The sequence below is a fragment of the Zootoca vivipara genome, chromosome 6 (genome assembly GCF_963506605.1).
Source record: "Zootoca vivipara chromosome 6, rZooViv1.1, whole genome shotgun sequence".
Lineage (NCBI taxonomy): Eukaryota > Metazoa > Chordata > Lepidosauria > Squamata > Lacertidae > Zootoca > Zootoca vivipara.
Genome location: NC_083281.1, coordinates 28909046 through 28930409, shown reverse-complemented (window position 1 = coordinate 28930409; position 21364 = coordinate 28909046). Strand labels below are relative to the sequence as shown.

Here is a 21364-nt window from a genome sequence, read left to right as displayed (position 1 = left end):
TATTTTCATTGGAGAGATGTTGGAGGGTATGGATTATCTGACCCCCCAAGTTGTCTGAAGACAATACTATATAGGGTTTTTTAATAAAAATTTTTTAAATGTTTTTTTATTTTTTATATTTGTTGGAAACTGGCCAGAGTGGCTGCGGCAACCCTGTAAGATGTGTGGGGTATAACTAGTAAAATTATAACTATGGAGTGGGACGTCCCTATTTTCATAGGGGAAATGTTGGAGGGTATGCTGCAAGAGTCTGACATGTGAACAGTAGTCGATGTGGGCAGATAGAAGATTTTCTTTGTAGCCAGTAAATGCCATTTCTAGGCAAATTGTCTCAAGAACAAGCCCGATCTCCAAGCAGTTAAACTTAAAGTTAAGGGCTTAAATCCACACTTCTGCATCTTGAAAGAATGGGACCGAGCGGTTTCCCCCTTCCCAAGGGTCTGGAAAACCCTCTCCTTAGTAACAGATCGGAACACATGCCAACCCGGGGAAAACCCGTTTTACTTCTAAGCACCCTTAGAAATCAGGCTTGATCCTGAGTCCCAAGACAAGTTGCCTGGAAATTGCATTTATTGGCTATGGAAAAACACCCCCCCTTCCATATGCCCACAGCCACCGTTCCCATGTCAGACACTTGCAGGCTTTAACTTAAATTTCTGATGGCATTTTACTTCTTGCATTGTTATTTTGCCGCTGCACTTCCACGTGCTGTGTTTCTAAGGAGGAGCTGGATTTAACATTCTAACAATCCCATTCCCCTTACTAATATATTGCATTTTAATTTGATCGCGTCGTAGCCCACCTAATTGCGGAAGGGTGGGTAAGGAATAGAATGATGGTGATGATGATAATAATCATAATAATATGAAATGATAATACATGAAATATACCTGTTTCTCCGAAAATAAGACACCGTCTTATATTTATTTTTCCTCAAAAAACACACACCATGGCTTATTTTCAGGGGGTGTCTTATTTTTTTCCTCCTCCTCCTCCTCCTCTCCTCCTCCTCCTGCCCCGGCCAGCAATGCTGCTGCGCCTACTATGTCTCATTTTCGGGGTATGGCTTATATTCCTTGAATGCTTAAAAATCCTGCTCCGGCTTATTTTATGGCTACGTCTTATTTTCGGAGAAACAGGGTAGTAATATGTGCCATTACGAGATTGGTTTCCTTATAACGATTAACAGTAATAATGAACGATGATGATTATTATTAATACAAGAAATGAGCCACGTTAAGACCATAGATATTTTTTTTGGGGGGGGGAGGATCCTGGCGATGAAAAAAATCACTCGGCGGGACACTGTCGCAATGCTAGCGCAACCTCCAAGCGTTCGGTGAGAGCAAAGGAGAGACGCATGCGCAACAGTAGCAGCAGGGGGGCGGGGCGGAGCACGCAGGCGGAGAAAGCAACGGTCGAGGGCGTGTGCGTTGCGCATGCGCCGAGGCCGGAAGATGAAGGTGGCGGTGGCCGGCTGCTGCCATGGCGCGCTTGACAAAATGTACGAGACGATCCATTTGCTGGAGCAGCGCCACGGCCAGGCGGCGCCGGATCTGCTCCTGTGCGCCGGGGACTTCCAGGCCGTGCGCAACGCGGCGGACCTGCGCTGCATGGCGGTGCCGGCCAAGTACCGCTGCTTGGGGGGCTTCGCGAGGTGAGTCGCCCTCGCGAAGAGACAGCAGGATTTGGAATTCCGGGGAGGCTCCGCCCCGGAACCCATTTGAGGGAAGAGTGCCTCTGAGCACGCGCAGAGTGCAAGTGCCTTTGCGGGGTTTTTAATTGCTGGGTTGGTAGAGGAGTTGGTTAAGCATTGTGTGCGCGTGTGTAAAATATTATATATAATTTGTGTTTTATGCCGAAGAGTTGACTTGGTAGGCTGTTAGAGCAGCTCCTGTAGGAGGAAAGGCCACAGCATAAAGCAGGGGAGGTTTTTATTGGTGTGCTTTTTCACCAGGTTTTCCATATGCGAATAGCAAAGTATTAACAAGTGTCAAGTGTTCCTGAAAAACCTAAAATCCCACTTTCATGGGGGCCTTGAGAGAGAAAAGGAGGGCAGGGCCACACCACTGACCAACCCCCCACCTCAATTTTACACAGCCTTTTCTCTCTCTACTCCTGACATCCACGGTGACTGTCTGCAAGAGAAGTGCTACAGATCATGCAGGATTCCACCTTCTGTAGAAGTCAACAGGTTTCCCCCCTGCAAGATGTTCACATGCAACATGTGGATGGCAGATGGAGGAAACTGAGTGGTCCCACTGTCCTTTTCAGTCTACGCACTCCTTTTATCCATATACTGTAGTGTGTTAACTAAGTCCAGCATCCAAGCTGAGGTGAAATACGTGGCTTAGTCAGTCTTAGTTGGATTGACTATGGAACTTAGTGGGACTTCTGACTAAACATGCCCAGGCTTCCACTGCATGTCCTACTGACACATGCAATTAAACAGGTTTGCTTTACGTGTTTCATGTTAATTTGTTGATTCCTACAAGCACTTTCCGCTCAGCAGTAGACCATGTGCCATCTCCACCTCCCCAGCTGCACATCAGAAGCAATGTATGATACAATATGCAATGCATGCATGTAAACCTATAGACCTGATTCCGCTGATCAGGAAACATGAATATGCTGATCCTTAATACCAGTGACAAAGACCTTGGCTTTTGGCTGTGTTCTAGGTATTATTCTGGAGAGAAGAAGGCTCCTGTCCTGACCATCTTTATTGGGGGCAACCACGAAGCCTCCAATCACTTGCAAGAGCTGCCATATGGCGGATGGGTGGCACCAAACATCTACTACCTTGGTATTAACATTTTGCTTTCTGTTTTGATAGCCTAGGATGCACAAGCATAGGGCTGAGGATTTAGATCGAAGTTCAGCTTTATAGTGGGGGGCTGCACTTTTTTCCTTCCAAAATTAGGCGTGTCAGTATCTTGCAGGTGAAGTTGTATATTCTTGTTGCTGGAATGTTTTCAGTATAAGCCTGTATAGCTGTTCTGGAAAGTTTTCAGTGTAGCAACAGCAAAATATCTAGGTCCAATTCTGTCTTTTTCTGACCTTGTGTGGCCAGTATACTGAGCAGCAGATTGTAGCCCAAAATACACTTTTATCCCTATACATATTACAGAATGCAACCTATCTCTTTGTTATGAAGGAAATACAGCACATTCTTGGGAATCAGTAACCACTTAATGTACTGCTGGTGGTTTTCCTGGACAGTCTTCTACTTCTTCTTACTTCTACTTCTACATAATTTTTTTTCCTGTTTCAGGTTACGCTGGAGTGGTAAAATATCGTGGGGTGAGAATTGGCGGACTCTCTGGCATCTTCAAATCTCATGATTACAAAAAGGGTATGTCTAGGATGGGGTCGTGCTGCAGATTCTTGTTTTAAATCTGAATTTCATTTTCAACTATAGCACTTCTTGCCTTAGAGCAGGGGGTCAGCAACCTTTTCCAGCTGTGGGCCAGTCCACCATCCCTCAGACCATGTGGTGGGCTGGACTATATTTTGAAAAATAATAATGAATGAATTCCTATGCCCCACAAATAACCCAGAGATGCATTTAAAATTAAAGGACACATTCTACTCACGTAAAAACACGCTAATTCCCAGACCGTCTATGGGCCGGATTGAGAAGGCGATTGGGCCGCATCTGGCCCATGGGCCTTAGGTTGCCTACCCCTGCCTTAGAGTGAGTTGCATCTGATGCTGGTAGGTGATTCTGAAGCCTGGTTTTGATGCAATGGGAAGCTCTGGCTAATGAACCAAGATCTGAAACCATGATTTGATGTTTGTTTGTGTGAGCTAACCACAGTTACGTTATTGAGTTTAGATTTAATGGGAAACCGCAGCTTATTCATAACCAAAAGTAGGCTTTTTTTATCTTCATTCTTGCTTGAAGGAGGGGAAAGGGGAGCATGTGGGTCCATTGCCCACCACAGCATATTTTTACTGGGAAACCCTAGTTTACTGGTACATCTGAACAGGTCCTGATTATCCCTGTGATGCGACAGTGCTGAAGGCAATCAAAGTGGCAAAATGGATTGAGTATTTTTCTTGGATGTAGGAAACCCAGTTTTAAATCTTCACTTGACTAAGATGCTTAGCTCGGAAGCTTGGAGCAAATAACTATTTCTTACCATGGACTAATTCAAAGTGGTGTTGTGAGGCCCAAACGCTACTCTGATTCCTGTGAGGAAAGTATAAGATACAGATAAAAGGGAAAAGGATGTGAATGTCCATCTAGTTTTCTCTGCACCTTTCTGTTGGCTTGTTGTAGTGATGTTCCATCTCATCTGTCTTGTGATCAGCAAAGGGCCTCATTTCAGATCCCTGCTCACCGGGGTACTGAGTTTTCACTTTAGTAAAATAGGAAAAATGGTTACTTGCCTCTTGAGGGTGTCAGAGTAAGGTTGTGTGGTCTTTGTTCAATTGACAGTGCTAAAACCAAATATCTATTGAATGAAATAGGAAGAAGTTAAATTCCTTGTTACATTTACTTATCTAAAATATTTTTAGCCTGCCTTCTTTTGCAAGCAATCTCAAGGTGGTGTGCAATGCATTTCATCTTAAAGCAGTAACATCAATCAGTGCAATAAAATGAGGGCAAATAAAATGCATAAATAATACTATTTGTTAAAATTATAGTACATCTGCATTCTGTGATCAAGCTTCTAGATCTCAAGTTGTATAGCACTTTATAAATTATCATTAGCACCTTGAAACTGGCCTTGTAGTATAGTGGTAAGCACACTTGTGCAACTCTCAAAGGAGGTTTAATATAACACCCATTCCACAATGCTGTCATTTCAGGGGATCAGAGCCAATTAGGAAGTCTTCCTTTTTGTCATTGTTTTTATTCAGCTAACCGTTTCTCAACTTGCTTAAGGTCACTTTGAGTATCCACCATACAACCAACAAACGATAAGAAGTGTCTACCATGTAAGAAACATTGAAGTCTTCAAGCTCAAGCAAGTTAGTGTAATTTCATATCAACCTGTCTGTATGTTAAGATCTTCTTTGTAGCCCTGCTCCTTCCCTTCAAGTACCTTCATCACCATCTGAGATAAAGTGGGTGGCAGCACAGGGGGAAGGGTTGGCATCCCAGCTGCAAAACAGTCTCACAATAGATTTGTGTGGCCCCACTCTTGTTAATCTTTCTGTCACTAGGTTTTCTGCCACCAGCCTTTTAATTTTCCAGATCTTTTAATAGCCTTTAAAAGGGCTTATACCTTTTTAAAAATGGTTTTATGTTGTTTCTAGTTATGTTATTTCTTCTTCAGCAGCTCTCAGCTAGGCAGAGGGATGAGAATTAATGTTTAACTGTTTTTTAATTATTGTCCCGTCCCCTGCCCTGTGTTTAAAGCTGGTCTGATTTTTTCTTTAAGCCACCTTAAGCTCCTCTCAGGGAAAAAAGGCAGGGGAATAATAATATTACGATAATAGTAATTCATTGATGTTGCATTCAGCTGCAGAAACACCAGGAAGTCTCAGCGGGTCCTGCTGAACTGGCTGGCTCTTTCAAAAAAACAAATATTTTTTTAAAAAGTTAACTAAAAGAAATACAATCTATGTTGACAAGCAAATTATAATATTTAAAATATAATCAAGATACAATACAGTAAAACATTACTTAACAGAAGAAATCAAAAAGAAAAAAAACATTAAGCCAAAACTTAGAAGAACAATCATCTTCATTAGTCCTACTCAGAGCAGACCCATTGAAACTAATGCAGTTAAGCCCACTTAATCATTTCCCCTCTTCCATAAAAAATTCCTTGACATCCTGTGCTGTGCTTCCTTTACTCACAACAGCAGCCGTCTTGTCTCATTTTGTGTTGCTTTCGTTTTGGTTTAACAGCTAAAGCAGCCTATGGATGTATTTATGTCCCACGACTGGCCCAGAAGTATATATCATTATGGAGACAAGAAATTGCTGCTCAGGAAAAAATCCTTCTTCCGCCAAGAAGTGGAGAGTAATACGTTGGGAAGTCCTGCTGCTTCAGAGCTACTGGAGCACTTGAAACCAACCTATTGGTTTGCTGCACACCTGCATGTGAAGTTTGCTGCGTTCATGCAGCACCAGGTAAAAGAAGTGGAGCGTTTTGCTGTGCCTCTGCTGACGTTTATGTGTGCAGTTGTGTTTCTGTCGTTGTTGTTTTTAACGGAAGCTGGAGCTCCAGAGAAATTTTAGTGGAGGAAACTTGATACCTGCCAGTAGTTTCAAAATAACAAACTGCTCTGGATTGGGAGCCAGTTGTGCTCTACTTGCACCTTGCGCTCCTTGAGAATTCCGACAAACAAAAGGCATTGCAGTTTTGAAAGGTTCATTCTGCCATATTTATTCTAAATGGTGTCCCGTTGTCTCCAAACGTAGACAAGAAGCTACTGTTTGAGCTCAGGAGTTATTATGCAAAAGTTGGTTAAAATCTCTTAAGAGGGGTCCAAATGCATAGCGAACAGGTAAGCAAACAACCTTCCAAAATATATAATAGATTGCAGGGGTGGGGAAACTGCCTCACCAGATGTTTTTGAACTACTGCCCCCATCATCACTGAATACTGGCCATGCTGTCTGGGGCTGATAGGGAGGCGCAACAGCATCCTCAGGTTCTTTACCTGTGCTCTTATTACAATCTTTTACAAAATACCATAATTCAAATATAAGCTGCTCGGGGATTCCAGAACAGTGGTTAGGCTCTTAACAGACTATTGATGAATTTACCTTGGTTTGTTTTGATTAGTAGCCCTTAGTGAATTCTGCTTGAAATCATAGAGCTGGACAAAACTGCAGAGCCTGCCATGTACTTCACACTCTTCTTTGCACTGTTGATATTTCTATAAATGTGAAAATGACTGATAGGCAAGCAAACCTCTGGTACTTTCAGAAAGACAGAAGACAGTTGTCTGTCTGTGAATTGATGTTTTGCTGGTTTGATCCCTGGCATCTCCAACCACAGGTTCGGGAGGCACCGGGTAAGAAAGACTTCCACCTCTGATAATAGAGGGCTGCTGCCAGTCAGAATAGACATTGCTGGGGTAGATGGAAGTGGTCTGACTTGCAAAAGGGCAGCTTCATATGTCCATGCATATAAATCGCATCAATCCTTGTTGTGTAGCCAAAAATGTTGACTTTGGTACATATGACATTTCTTGTTGATGTGTCTCTCTCTCCCCCCCCCTCTACTTAATAGGCCAATGGCAGTGGGAAACAGCCAAAAGCAACAAAATTTCTGGCCCTGGATAAATGCTTGCCCCACAGAGACTTCCTACAGGTAAAACATGCTGAATTGTCTGTTTGGTATCTGTTGTTATGAGGCCTAAGGCTCAGTGGTATTTAGAATCTTCTGTAAAAGGGGGAGAAATGGTCAGTCAGATACAACCTTCCAAGATGGTCTGTTTGACGCTTGGAACCTTCTCCCGAAGCTGCAGCCCTCACTATCCTCCTTGAGTGTTTTTGAATAACTTGGATGTGTCCTTGAACTGTGATAAAGCCTTCAGAAGGATGGAGAGTTGTGTAGATAAATGTCTTGGTGACATGTGCCCCCCCCCCGAAGGTTGCCTTTTGGGGAATGTGGCCCTTGGACTGCAGAATGTTCCCTACCCCTGTTTCCCAGTGCAGTCTGTAGCAAGGGCAAGAGCAGATTTATCTGAGCTGCTAGTGCCTTAAGTTCACAGCCAAAGAGGTCTTCTTAATTTCCCAATGTTTTCTAAGATTGTAGAGATTGAGCACGACCCAAGTGCATCTGACTGCCTGGAATATGACCCTGAATGGATTGCTGTTCTTAAAGCTACTAACAATCTTGTTAATGTGTCTCCAAATTCCTGGAATATGCCTGAAAACAATGGACTCCATGCAAAGTATGTAGAGTGTTGTCTGTGTATTTTTATTTATTTGCTGCTTTTTGACCCCTTATGCCTCCTCTGCCAACATCTCACCAATACATCAGAGCAGTAACAATACAGTCAGTTTAAAAACAACAGCTAAGGCAACAATCTTAACCCCACTTCCTTGGGAGTAAGCCCCACTGAATTCATAGGACTTCTTAGTAGATATTGATTGCACTACTCCCAACTCTCCCTTGCGTTGGATTCCTCTAGCATGCCGGGATAATTGAATCCAGCCCATTGAAGTTAGGAGGCATTACCATCCCTAGAACTCAGTATATCAGTTAATGCCCTGTGTGAGGAACTCTTCTTTTTCTCTGTCCTGAAACTCTTCAGATGTAAGGTGTAGAGAGGTGGGTAGCCTTACTTGAACCTCCCTGTGTTTCGCCTCTTGTAGATGGGACTACAGTGTCACAGAAGAAGACATCAAGGCGGTTTTGGAAGAGGCGAACCAAGACCTTAAGGTTCCACATAACTTCAGTACCACAGTTCCCTGTTATAACACAAACAAATTCCCGGAGCACAGAGAACCCGTTCATCAAATCAATCCCCAGACGACCGAGTTCTGTGCCCGGTTTGGCCTTTTGGACATTAATGGCCGAATCCAACAACTGAGAGAGGAGCACGGAGATGATGATGATGATGAAGAGGAGGAGGTAGACAGTACTGGATCAGCAGAGGAGCCCAGTGACTATAATACAGATGTTTCTGGCTTGTCCTCTTCTGTCAACCCTGATGAAATAATACTGGATGAAGACAGCGATGATGTAGAGGAGCCAGGCAGCTGCCCAGTGGACCCGTCGCCCAACCACCCTTCTGACGTCTCAGCAACTTTTTCTGACATCCGGGTCATGCCAGGTTCCATGGCCGTGTCGCCGAATGATACTGTGGAAAGTGATGAACTGGAGAAATCGAGTGAGAAAAACCAGCCAGAAGAGGTGATCCCCAGTGAAACAGCCCTGAAGCGGCTAAGTGACACAAGCGAAGAAGGAAAGGGTGGGCCAAAGAAAATTAAAAGGCGGAACCAGGCTATCTATGCTTCCAAAGATGAAGATGAGATGGACTGATACAACCCCTTTGTTGACTCTATAGGCAGGATCTTCTATTGCTATACCTATTCAACTTTTGGTGCGGGTCTTTTTTTGTGGGGGGGATAGGATTTTACAATCCTACACAGTTTTTACACTTTAATTGCAATAAGCCCTTTTTTATATTAGAGCAAATATTTTTATTGGGGAACAAATATTGATTTGGTAGAGTGAACTTGTAGGCTTCTGTGATCCAACGGAGGACCTGTTGTTGTATGCCTTTTTGCAGAGGCTTACCAGACAAGGAGAAAATATTTTGCATTTTGATGGATGGAGGTTGGGAAAAGGACCTTTTTTGGATGTAATGGAGCAGGCTCAAATTGATTCAACTTCTTTGCTATTTAAGCTCACCCGCCTAATTGACAGCAATTAGTTCCGAATCTTGCATTCATTGGACTTTGCATCAGTGAATGTTATGAGGTCTAGCTTTCTCAGGTAGTCCCTCCTCCTTCCTGCCCTCCCAGTGTTGATGGGAAACCTGCTGCCTTCTGTATATTGTTGGACTCCCAATTTTCATCATCCCTGATTGTTGTCCATACTCACTGGGGTTGATGGGACTTTGCGTCCAACAACCTCCGGAAGCTCATGGGTTCTCCATTCCTGGTTTTTGCCATGTGAACCATAGGAACCAATAGGCTGTCTGTTGTGCATCATTTCAGCTGTCAACCACATTAAGAATGTGATTGAAATAATAATATATGAAATTGGGAAAGTACAGTAATCCTATAGAGTTGAGCATGTAAGAAGTGAAACCACAACTTGGGGTTTATTTTAATGCCTTGATTTACCAGGATGATATATATAGGTCTGTAAATAAATCCTCCTTTTGCACTACCCTAGTTTCTGGATTTTCTGTGCATGCTGTGTGAATATGCAACATAGATTTTCTTTCATGCATGTAGTGAACCATTTCAGACAGTCAGATTCTGGCTAAATAAGCCGATATATGAAATAGCCTTTTGCTTGTGAGGACTCAGCTGTCCCGCTGCAAATATAACATTTTAAGTGCGTTTTAAGTGCATTATACAAATGTGACACTAGATGGTGCTAGTGAGCTAATAGCAAATTCAATATATGGTATATTTTTAAACGGTAAAAAAATTCACTGTGTTTTTTATATATGTGTAGATTCCACCTGAACATATCTGTCTTTCCCCAGAGCAATGATTAACCTATGATCTCCAATCATAGTTTCTCATTTTGTCCAAGCAAGCCAAGGAAATTGTTACCTGTTCTAGAACAAGCCATACTTGTTAAGCCACAATTTAAAGCAGATATAATTTCCTGGCGTATTCCAAAGCAGTTAACCATAGTTTTATCTCAACAGAGAAATTACAGTTAACTAGAGAATTGCAGCAAAGGTGAGGCGAAGAGAGCCACAAATCTGAGCAAAAGGTTCAGATGGAATTGTCTGAACGTGGTCATGTTCAGTTTGAGGAGTTGTAAAATAATTTACATAACCGGATGAGACTAACTACTCTGAAATGGAGAGTAGATAGCAAAGATATTAAACCAGAATTTTGGAGAGACATTGATTCCTAGTAGTTCCAACTTGCTCCATAAGTTAGGGCGAACATTTCATGCATGCCCGAACCTGGCAACTTAGTTTCCCACGTATAGTGGGTAATTGAATAGCTGCCATCTAAATAAGACAAATTCTAGAGGGGTAGAAATCTTTTGTAACGAGCAACCAAAAGTTTATTGTGGCATATTAAGGGGTTTATTGCGGAAGGAGCTTTCGTTTGTTAGAGCCTGCTTTTCAGCAGGAGGGAGCAATATCCTTTTACATCTGTATCCAATAGTGTTTTTTATAGATATACCATACTTTTCCATCTATAAGATCCCCCCCATGTATAAGACACCCCTTATTTTTTTGGGGGGACTCAAATTTAATAAAATGGGTGGAGATGGCACAGAGTTGTTTTGGGGGGGGGATTGCTGAAAATCACTCACCCGCACACGTATCGCAAAATCTGCCTCCTGTGTGTCCCATCACCGGCAGAAGCTGCCAATTGCCCGCCCAACTGCTGGAGCGTCAGCCAGTCAACAACACCCATTGACGCAGTAACCAATAACATGCACAATAGTCACTGACAGCCATGGCAGGAACCAATCAAACGTCCACCCTGTGCACTATCCATGTATAAGACGGCCCCCACTTTTTAGCATGATTTTTAAAGAAAAAAGCATAGCCATACACGGAAAAGTACGGTACTGTATATATAAAAAACAGCAACAGTGTAACTGTCCACTGGTATCCACTCTTTTAAATTGCTACAAATTATTTCTGCACCGAAAGCTCTCCCCTCTCCCCATTTTATAGTCTTTGCTACTATGTGTGACTAAAAAGCCAACAGATGCAAGACGTACAACATGTGCAACTTTTTTGCATTAGTGCAAATGAATATAGATGGTTGCACAGTGACTATTCATAACAGCAGTTTCCTTCGGACACTGGCAGGGAACAGCTGCCGTAGAAAAATCACATAGCAATAGCTTTACAGGCTATAAAAGCAAACACCACTAGAGGGCATCCTCTGCGTGGTGCAAACAGCTATTTGCTTATTTTGACTTCTGCTAAGTGATTGACCTTATGCCAAAGTGTGCAAATAAGTACAGTCAGAACGGTGGCAGCAGTGTTGTGTTTTGCAGATTCAGAAACGTGTCAAGGAATGTGATGCCACTTATTAGATCTATTAGGTTTTTTAAACAAAGTACTAGAAGTGAGCTGTCATTCTATGCATCTTTTTGCCTATTCATAATAATAAAAAGTTGCTACACGATCAAGCTCTTGGTCGGCTGGCTCAGTTTGGCACATTTTAGAGCAAAAGAATAGGTGGTTTGAAAAACAAATTCCTTATGGTAGTTTAGGAGGATGGAACATGAGCCACTGATGCACACTCATTCCGCAGTCCACTTGGAAGAAAACCCCTTTTTTGTGATGCAGTTAACTGTAACTACTGAGGAAATAAAGTTAGAAATGGCAAGGTACCCTTAAAGGTGTCCCATTGTCTTGAGACGAGGGCCCTTTGCTCAAGTGAGAATTGAGCCCCGAATGTGACACCTTGTTTCCCAACCTAAATCTTAATGGCTTGTCTTGTTGATAGTCTTGCAACAGTGGCTGGCATGTGTGTTTTAATAAGTCTTTTTTTTTTTAAGTATGTTCATACCACCCTTCAATCACATTCTAAGGGTGGTTTACAAGAAGAATAAGAAAAAGTAAAGTAAAAGCTGCAAAATTGTAAAAAAACACACAGGACTATCAACAGGATTAAAACTGGATATAAAAAAGCTTTGGAAATTTAAAAAATAAGCCTTTGTCATAAATAAGGCCAGTGGTTCTCAAACTTTTTTCTTCAGTCATACTTTCAGAATAAAACTTTGCTTGTTCAACACCAATTTTTATTTTGTTTTATAGAACATGACTACTTTATAATATGATCATGGGGCATCCCGAAGGGATAGAACAATGCAGCCACATAAGAGCATGAATCATTCCCAAAATAGAATAATGATTTAATGATTGTCCTTGAATCTTCCCACCACACTTGCCATCCTCTCCTGCCACACCCTTTGAGAACCATTGAATTAGATATTAAACAAATCTCTCTGGGGAGAGTGCTCCACAACTGGGGTGTCACCACTGAGAGGGCCCTCTTTCAGTGTAGGCCTGGGATCATAAGGAGACTGGTGATCCTTCAAGTAATTTGGTCCTATGATGTGAAGTTAATTGCTGGCTCACATTATCAATCCGTTGCTGTCCTCATTAAAAATGGAGCGACTCGTCCCTTCTTGAGAAATTAAAGGGCAGCAGATTGCAAAACGGGGACAATGAGAACAAAAGCAGAACCTCACTGAAGATGTGGTGAGAAAGGGGGGAAAGCACAGCGTCCTTACAAACCATGGCAAGCCTAATTAAAGAGGGCTAGTTCAGCTACCCCTTCATTAAGAGAGGGCAAAATAAAAGAACAGGTGCCCCGTAAATCAATGTCGGCCAGGTCAGTCAAGTAGGTTAAAAATGAGTTGCTTGTTGAGCACCAGTGCCTTGACTTCTGCATCATTCGGAGCAGACTAGATCCTGCAAGAAACCTGGGCTCTCTCTTCCCACCTCAGCAAAGGAAAGAGGATTATTTCTTGGGATCAGGTAGGAGACATTTGCTACTGGTGCTGCTGCTGTGCACGTGTACATCTTGCGTCAAGTCTTCATTGTTGCTCATCTTGGTATTTGGTAATACAGTAATGCTCTTGTGTTATCTGGCCTGGCTTTGTGAAAGCTGGCTTGCTGTCCACTTTGCAGGTTTTCCAGATTGGGGAACCGAGGATGTCACGGGAGACAAGACAGGGGGAATGGTAAAAGTTACTCATGGTGCAGAGGATGGATCAGATAGATCAGAAAAAAAATGGATGTGTTTTTCTTCCTCTCATCATAATAGAACCTGAGGTCATCTAGTGACACTGAATGGACTTAGGAACTTAGAAAACTGTCCTATACTATTCGTTCATTTAGCTCAGTATTGCCTTCACAGACTGGCAGCAGCTCTGCAGCGTTTTGGACAGGGGTGTCACCTGGCCCTACCTAGAGATGCTGGGGACTGAAACTAGCTGGGGCTTCCTGCATGAAAAGCAGGTGCTCCCCCTGAGCCACATGGTCCATCCCTTATGGAATGGCCAGAACAGACAAATGGGAGTGCTTTTCCACCAAGAGCAATGTTAAAAGTAGGAAATTTGTTGCGGTGATGGGTACCAACATAGATGGCTTTAAAAGCAGATTGGGCACATTTACAGGATCTAAGGTTGCTAGTGGCTACTAACCATGCCTTTGAATACCAGCCCCTGAGGAACAATAGTGGGAGAGCGTTAGTTGCTTGTGGGCTTTCCATAAATATCTGGCTGACCATTGTGGTATATAGGATGCAGGCCTAGATGAGCCTTTGGCTCTATCCAGCAGAGTCTTAGGCCACCCAGGGCTGCCCCAGAACAGTACTGTGATGTGAGCAATGTTTGTTTAGGGTTGACTAGAAGAGGACCGACTCTTGACCACAATAGGACAGGAAAGAGAATGTCTCTCTATGGTATCACCCATGCTTTTTACGCAGAAGGCTCCAGGTTCAGTTTTTGGCATTCAGCAGCAGGTGATGGGAAATACCTCTCCCAGATGAGCCCGGAAAGCTGCTGATTAGGGAATATTGGGGGAGATGGGCATACAGAAGCTTCTGCCCATTTCACCTTTGACCTATTGTGGGGCAAAATGAAAGTTTTGCTTGCCCCACCAAATGGGATGGGAGGCTGGGCAGTGATAAATGTCACCTTTGGCTTCTGATCCCAATTCAATGTACAGTATTAGGTTATTCTGGATAGCAAAGGAGCCGTCATTTTGACAGGATGTATGTTAGTGGAGGACCAAGGTCCAAGGGTATGTATGGAGTAAATACATCACTGTATGTATATATATGTGTGGTGTGTGTGTACACACACACACAAACTGCAGGGGTCACCAACCTTTTTGGGGTCAGTGGGCACGTTTGGAATTTGGAAGGAGTGCCCTGGGGTGCCAGTCACAAAATGGCTGCCATGGGAACATAGCATAACACAAAATGGCCCTTCTGGGGATGTGGCTGCCATAGGAAGTACTTTAGGTCCCAGATATAGAGGCATATAAGCACCCTCTCCAGATTGCACAGGTGTCCTGTGCTTGAAGCAGGTCAGCAGAGCAGGACCTGCATTTAAATGCTTGTCTTATCAGTGGCCAGCCCAAGACGTTTGGGCACCTAAGGCAAACCACAAAATGGCATCCCTCTCCTGTCAGGGAAGAAGGGGTAAGTGAAGATCTACATCGGGAACAAGCCTGAAGGAGCGTCTCCACCCCCATCGTTCTGCCCGGACACTCAGTCCAGTACCAAGGGCCTTCTGGCGGTTCCCTCGTTGCGAGAAGCCAAGTTGCGGGGAACCAGGCAGAGGGCCTTCTCGGTAGTGGCGCCCGCCCTGTGGAACGCCCTCCCATCAGATGTCAAAGAGGAAAACAGCTACCAGATTTTTGGAAGACATCTGAAGGCAGCCCTGTTTAGGGAGGCTTTTAATATTTAATAGATTATTGTATTTTATTTTTCTGTTGGAAGCCGCCCAGAGTGGCTGGGGAAACCCAGCCGGATGGGTGGGGTATAAACAATTATTATTATTATTATTATTATTATTATTATTACAGTATTATTATAATAGCGGTGAAATAAAGATCTACATTGAGATCTGCTCCCTCATGGATCCTGCTGCCTGAGGCAGTTCCCTCATGGGTGGGCTGGCCCTGGTGCCATCCCCTGGACTGGTTGTAAGTAAGGAGGAAGTCAGGTGAGGGCTGGCTGAGGGACGACAGAGGTTAGAATAATAGAATCACAGAGCTGGAAGAGACCACAAGGGCCATCCAGTCCAACCCCCTGCCAAGCAGGAAATGCCATCAAAGCATTCCTGACATATGGCTGTCAAGCCTCTGCTTAAAGACCTCCAAAGAAGGAGACTCCACCACACTCCTTGGCAGCAAATTCCACTGTTGAACAGCTCTTACTGTCAGGAAGTTCTTCCTAATGTTTAGGTGGAATATTCTTTCTTGAAGTTTGAATCCATTGCTCTGTGTCCGCTTCTCTGGAGCAGCAGAAAACAACCTTTCTCCCTCTTCTATATGACATCCTTTTATATATTTCAACATGGCTATCATATCACCCCTTAACCTTCTCTTCTCCAGGCTAAACATACCTAGCTCCCTAAGCCATTCCTCATAAGGCATAGTTTCCAGGCCTTTGACCATTTTGTTTGCCCTCCTCTGGACACGTTCCAGCTTGTCAGTATCCTTCTTGAACTGTGGTGCCCAGAACTGGACACAGTATTCCAAGTGAGGTCTGACCAGAGCGGAATACAGTGGTACTATTACTTCCCTTGATCTAGATGCTATACTCCTATTGATGCAGCCCAGAATTGCATTGGCTTTTTTAGCTGCTGCATCACACTGTTGACTCATGTCAGGTTTGTGGTCTACCAAGACTCCTAGATCCTTTTCACATGTACTGCTCTCAAGCCAGGTGTCTCCCATCGTGTATTTGTGCCTTTCATTTTTTATTTTTTTGCCCAAGTGTAGTACTTTACATTTCTCCTTGTTAAAATTCATCTTGTTTGCTTTGGCCCAGTTGTCTAATCTATTAAGGTCATTTTGAAGTGTGATCCTGTCCTCTGGGGTATTAGCCACCCCTCCCAATTTGGTGTTGTCTGCAAACTTGCTCAGGATGCCCTCAAGCCCATCATCCAAGTCATTGATAAGGTTGTTGTGGCAGTGCCCCAGTTGTCCTGATGGACCAGCCTCCACTGCATCTGACCCCTCTGTCACCGCCTGCTCAGCCCACATTCTCAGCTCTCCAATTTTACCCTGTCTGTCAGCCTTCGGAGAGCTAAAAAAAGAGAGGTTACCTCTGCTTTATGAAGAGTTTATGGGTAATATACTGGTCACCATTCTAGGATGCATTGCTTGACCAGACTGGTAGTGGTGGTAAGGGGGAAGCTGGAATAGGGAGAGAAGGGGAGATAAGAGAGGCCTTTTCTACAACTTTTATCTCAGAGCTTTCACCAGAGGCAGAGATTTGCATTCATCACCAGCCACAGCAATTTATGTATAGATTGCATTCATAACAATTTGACGGGTAGAATTGTACAAGTTAAGGCTCAGGGAGCCCCTCTAGCGGCCGTTCCGTTAATGGCACCCGAGGGCATAGCTGCCAAGTTTTCCCTTTTCTCACGAGGAAGCCTATTCAGCATAAGGGAATTTCCCTTAAAAAAGGGATAACTTGGCAGCTATGCGAGGGGCTGATCAGAAGTCACAGCCAAGCTTCCTTCACTATGCTCTCTGACTGATGCTGAAAGTGCATCTTTAAAGGAGGTGGTTATAACCACCAATCAGGCGACCAGCAGTTGCGGCAGTCTCCTTTAAGTTCTGTCGGGCGTCAATCACTCGGTGTCATTAGGATGTCAGGGGATTGATAAGTAGGTGGTCTTTTTCACTTGCTGGGTTCTAAGAGCCCAGGCATGGCCCACTGGGGTTGATGCCAACTTTGGCCAACCAACCAACCTATGTACCTCTGGCCGCTAGCTCAGTGTTTTGTGTTGTTGGGTGGGTTTTTTTTTTGGCAAAAAATGAAGTGCTGGTATACTTATATCTTAATTGAAGTGCTGTGGGTGCCACCAGAAAATGGTTGCAACAGGTAGCAAAAGAAGAGGTGATGGCTGTTTGGTAAGTACCATCACAAAAAAATGCAAGGTGCTAGTTTATCTGGCAGTGGCAGAAAGGTCTGTCAAACCACATATAGTTGGTATGTGGTTAAGGATAATATTATATCATCTGACAATTTTAAATCCTCCCCCAAAGTATCATTCATCCATCTTAATACTTTCCTCCAAAAATTTGTAAGCTAAATGTCAGACACTGCATAAACATGTATTTCAAAGAAGCATTTTCCTGCAGGAGCATGTGGTCAGAGATAGTCCCTTTTTGCACAAGCATAGCAGAGTCCGGGTTCAAACCTATGTTGAATATACATCACCACCACACTGGGTTATGGTTTCAATGTTAAACTCCAGTTGGTTGATTATTTATTTTATTAACTTTTATTCCCCCCCCCCTTTCTTTCTCCTTAAAGGGAGCTGCCTCTGCCATACACAGCTCATCACCATGGCAACCTTGATGTTGCATTCCATTACTGTGCTGCTGATTTTTTCAGTAGGTAAGAGTTTGTTAAGAGAATAAAGCCTGCCCATTTAGCCCAGTGCTGTCCACTCTGAGTGGGAGAAATCCTCAAGGGTCTCAGGCAGAGAGAAGCTTCTATCAGTCAATCTTGCATTGCAGGGAGATGGATTAGCTGGGTCCCTTCCAGCTCTGCAATTCCATGATTCTATGAATGAATGAATGAATGAATGAATCAATCAATCAATCGACATGCAAAGCAGAGGCTCTATGGCTGATGTACAGTCTTTCCCATGTGTGTCTGTGCAGGTTTTACCATGTGTGTCACCTGTGTCACCAAGTCGTATTAATAGGCTTGGTGAATACTGAAAGGAGGTCAGGGTGGGCTGATAGAAAAAAAGGTAAAGGACCCCTGGATGGTTAAGTCCAGTCAAAGGCGACTATGGGGTTGCAGTGCTCATCTCGCTTTCAGGCCAAGGGAGCCGGCGTTTGTCCACAGACAGCTTTCTGGGTCATGTGGCCAGCATGACTAAACTAAGGTTACCAAACGTCCCCATTTCCTGGGGACCGTCCCCATACAAAATCCATTGAAGTTGACAAGTGTCCCCAGATTCATTGAAAAAAATATGGTAACCTTAAACTAAACTGTTTCTGACGCAATGGAACACCGTGACAGAAACCAGAGCACACGGAAACACCATTTACCTTTCCACTGCGGCGGTACCTATTGAAAGATTCCATCAATGGTGTCTCCCAAAAAATTGCACATGACTTGGGAAGACAGGCGAACTAATTTCAGTGTACTGAAAGAAGCAAAGATCACCAGTGTCGAAGCAATGATTCTTCAACATCAACTTCGTTGGACTGTCATGTTGTGTGGATGCCTGATGATCGTCTTCCAAAGCAACTACTCTATTCCAAACATAAAAATGGAAAGTGTAATGCTGGTGGTCAACAAAAGAGGTTTAAAGACTGTCTCAAGGCAAATCTTTAAAAATGTAGTATAAACACGGACAACTGGGAAACACTGGCCTGCGAGCACTCCCGTTGGATAACAGCCTTTACCAAAGGTGTCATGGGCTTTGAAGAAACTCAATCTAAGGATGCAAGGGAGAAACGTGCTAAGAGGAAGGCACACTTGGCAAATCCACACCGTGATCAACTTCCACCCAGAAACCAATGTCCCCACTGTGCAAGGACGTGTGGATCCAGAATTGGCCTCCACAGACACTTACGGATCCAATGTTAAACCTGTGTTTATGGAACACAATCTTACTCGGCTACGAGTGATCGCCAAAGAGGAAGAAGAAGACCTATTTATCTACTTGCACTGGCGTGCTTTCGAGCTGCTAGGTTGGCAGGAGCTGGGACAGAGCACTGGGAGCTCACCCTGTCATGCAGATTTGAACCGCTGACCTTCTGATGGGCAAGCCCAAGAGGCTCAGTGGTTTAGTCTACAGCGCCACCTGCGTCCCGCTGGGCTGATATAGGTGGTAGCTAGACTAGCGGCAAGTGTTGGGCAAGAGCAGCTGAACATTTTTTTCCTCGTCCAACAAAAAGATGAACGGTACCATAACACATCTCAAAGCTTAAATCTTGTTCTTCATCTTGGGCCCAAAATGTCTTGGGGTCCTTTTGCAAGGGCATGATATCAGCATTTTTTAAAAAAACACCCCACACCTTGGGATGCTGGGGAAACCCAGCCAGATGGGCAGGGTATAAATAAATTATCAATTAATTAATTAAAATTAAAGGCTCCAAACAGTGGACTGAGCTGGGGCTGGCCTGTATCCCTGCACTGTGCATTGAAAGCTGCTTTGCCAAAGTGTTTTTCAGCCTTGTGTATCCCAGATGTTGTTGGATTACAGTTCCCATTATCCCTGACTAATGGCTAAAATGGCTGGAGATGATGAGAGCTGTAGTCCAACAACATCTGGGGAACCAAGGTTGAAGAACACAGGACTACACTAAGAAACAGTAGCTCTCCAGGATTTCGGACTAGGAGGTCCATTCATTTCAAGGGGCACCTGTCCAAGACCTAAATGGAGATTCCAGGGATTAAACCTGGGACCTTCTGCATGCAAGGCAGATGCTCTGAAGGAGTGCCTCCACCCCCATCGTTCAGCCCGGACACTGAGGTCCAGCTCCGAGGGCCTTCTGGCAGTTCCCTCACTGCGAGAAGTGAGGTTACAGGGAACCAGGCAGAGGGCCTTCTCGGTGGCGGTGCCCGCCCTGTGGAACGCCCTCCTGTCAGATGTCAAGGAAATAAACAACTATCTGACTTTTAGAAGACATCTGAAGGCAGCCCTGTTTAGGGAAGTTTTTAATCTTTGATGTTTTGTCACGTTTTTAATATTCTGTTGGGAGCCGCCCAGAGTGGCTGGGGAAACTGAGTCAGATGGGCCGGGTATAAATAATAAATTATTATTATTATTATTATTATTATTATTATTATTATTATTATGCTATACTACTGAGCTATGGACCTTCTCTGAAGGAAAGTGTGCTTGGAACAGTTCAGGGAGAACTGACCAAAGAAGGAGGGTGTGCTTGGGTTCATTCCATCCCAGCCCACTGACTGCCCTTCCCTTGCCATTCTATGGCCAAGTGGTGGAAGGAGCCCTGTTTGTCTCCTCCAAGCCCTTTCCCAAAGTCGACTTGCATACGCCAAGGTCTCCGCAGCGACCTGGATGGTGCACATGCTTTTCAGCGTCACATGTTCCGCACCTCTTTATTGGCATAAAAACGCTGCCTCGTTCTTCCACCCCATCTTTCATAGACCAACACCCCGAGAGCGACTCCCTTTTTCCGTGTAATGAGATGCTGGGGGGAGGCTGGGTTGAGGAACACACCCAATGTGTGTGTTCTAGCCACGATGCTAGCTGTCCCATCAAATGTGCTTTGCCTTTATAAAATTCATTATGCTTTAAAAAAACAAACAAACCCAACTACAGACGCCAGCAACACAAGTAAGCCATAAAAACTGAAAGTGTTTTGATTCTGAACAAGATAAATACTGTAACATGATTCAGTGAAGTCTGCACGAAGAAACACACATCTGGGCGTGTTTTTAGATGGTTAGATAGGACTGCAAATGTTTAATTGGTTTTTTCGCGTGACGATCGCTTAATCTTTAATTGCAGATTAAAACCCCTCCCCCCATTAATTCCTTTCCCCAATTAGTCGACCACGGGGGGACTTTTGCTGCACAAGATGCACAGATTATTTTGGTTCCTTCTTCCCATCTTCTGCCATCCTGCATCAGATTTTAATAGGATCCCCCCCCCCAATGTTTTTTAAAGATAGCTTTTCCAAACCGGTTGCATTCAGGACTAGGGTGACACCCACAGCACATATTTAAAGCACTCTAATATCACTTTAATTTTAATACTGGGAACTGTAGTTTGTTAAGCGTGATGGGCATTGTAGGTCCTAAGCACTGAAAAGATTAGGGTGTTCCCCCATGTAATTCAAAATGAGAACAATACTAAACCACAAGATAAAATGTCTTTTTTTTAATTGAGAATGAAAAAGTAGGGAGGAGTGTGTAATGGAATGTAAGAAAGTCTAACAAAGTTCTGTTTCCCCCCACCCATGATGACTAGAATAAGATTTGGACGAGAACCCGAGGGTCATCTAGTCCAGCCCCCTGCAATGCAGGAATCTTT

General features: G+C 43.8%; 1 protein-coding gene across 1 annotated transcript; it reads left to right on the top strand.

Moving 5' to 3' along the window:
- The first annotated feature begins 1444 nt into the window (after positions 1-1444).
- Positions 1445-10322, top strand: DBR1 (debranching RNA lariats 1). The gene is made up of 8 exons (XM_035120647.2): positions 1445-1657; positions 2682-2806; positions 3275-3355; positions 4895-4980; positions 5867-6091; positions 7199-7279; positions 7720-7865; positions 8290-10322. Exons 1-8 carry the CDS (start codon positions 1458-1460, stop codon positions 8957-8959), a joined length of 1614 nt encoding a protein of 537 aa, XP_034976538.2. The 5' UTR covers positions 1445-1457; the 3' UTR covers positions 8960-10322.
- The last annotated feature ends 11042 nt before the right edge of the window (positions 10323-21364 follow it).

What these genes read in the sequence shown, in the direction of transcription:
- DBR1 (XM_035120647.2), top strand. Translation starts at nt 1,458, where the DNA reads ATGAAGGTGGCGGTGGCCGGCTGCTGCCATGGCGCGCTTGACAAAATG. An exon ending in CTGCGTTCATGCAGCACCAG is followed by an intron (nt 6,092 to 7,198) that starts GTAAAAGAAGTG and finishes TCTACTTAATAG; the next exon opens with GCCAATGGCAGTGGGAAACA. An exon ending in CCCACAGAGACTTCCTACAG is followed by an intron (nt 7,280 to 7,719) that starts GTAAAACATGCT and finishes ATGTTTTCTAAG; the next exon opens with ATTGTAGAGATTGAGCACGA.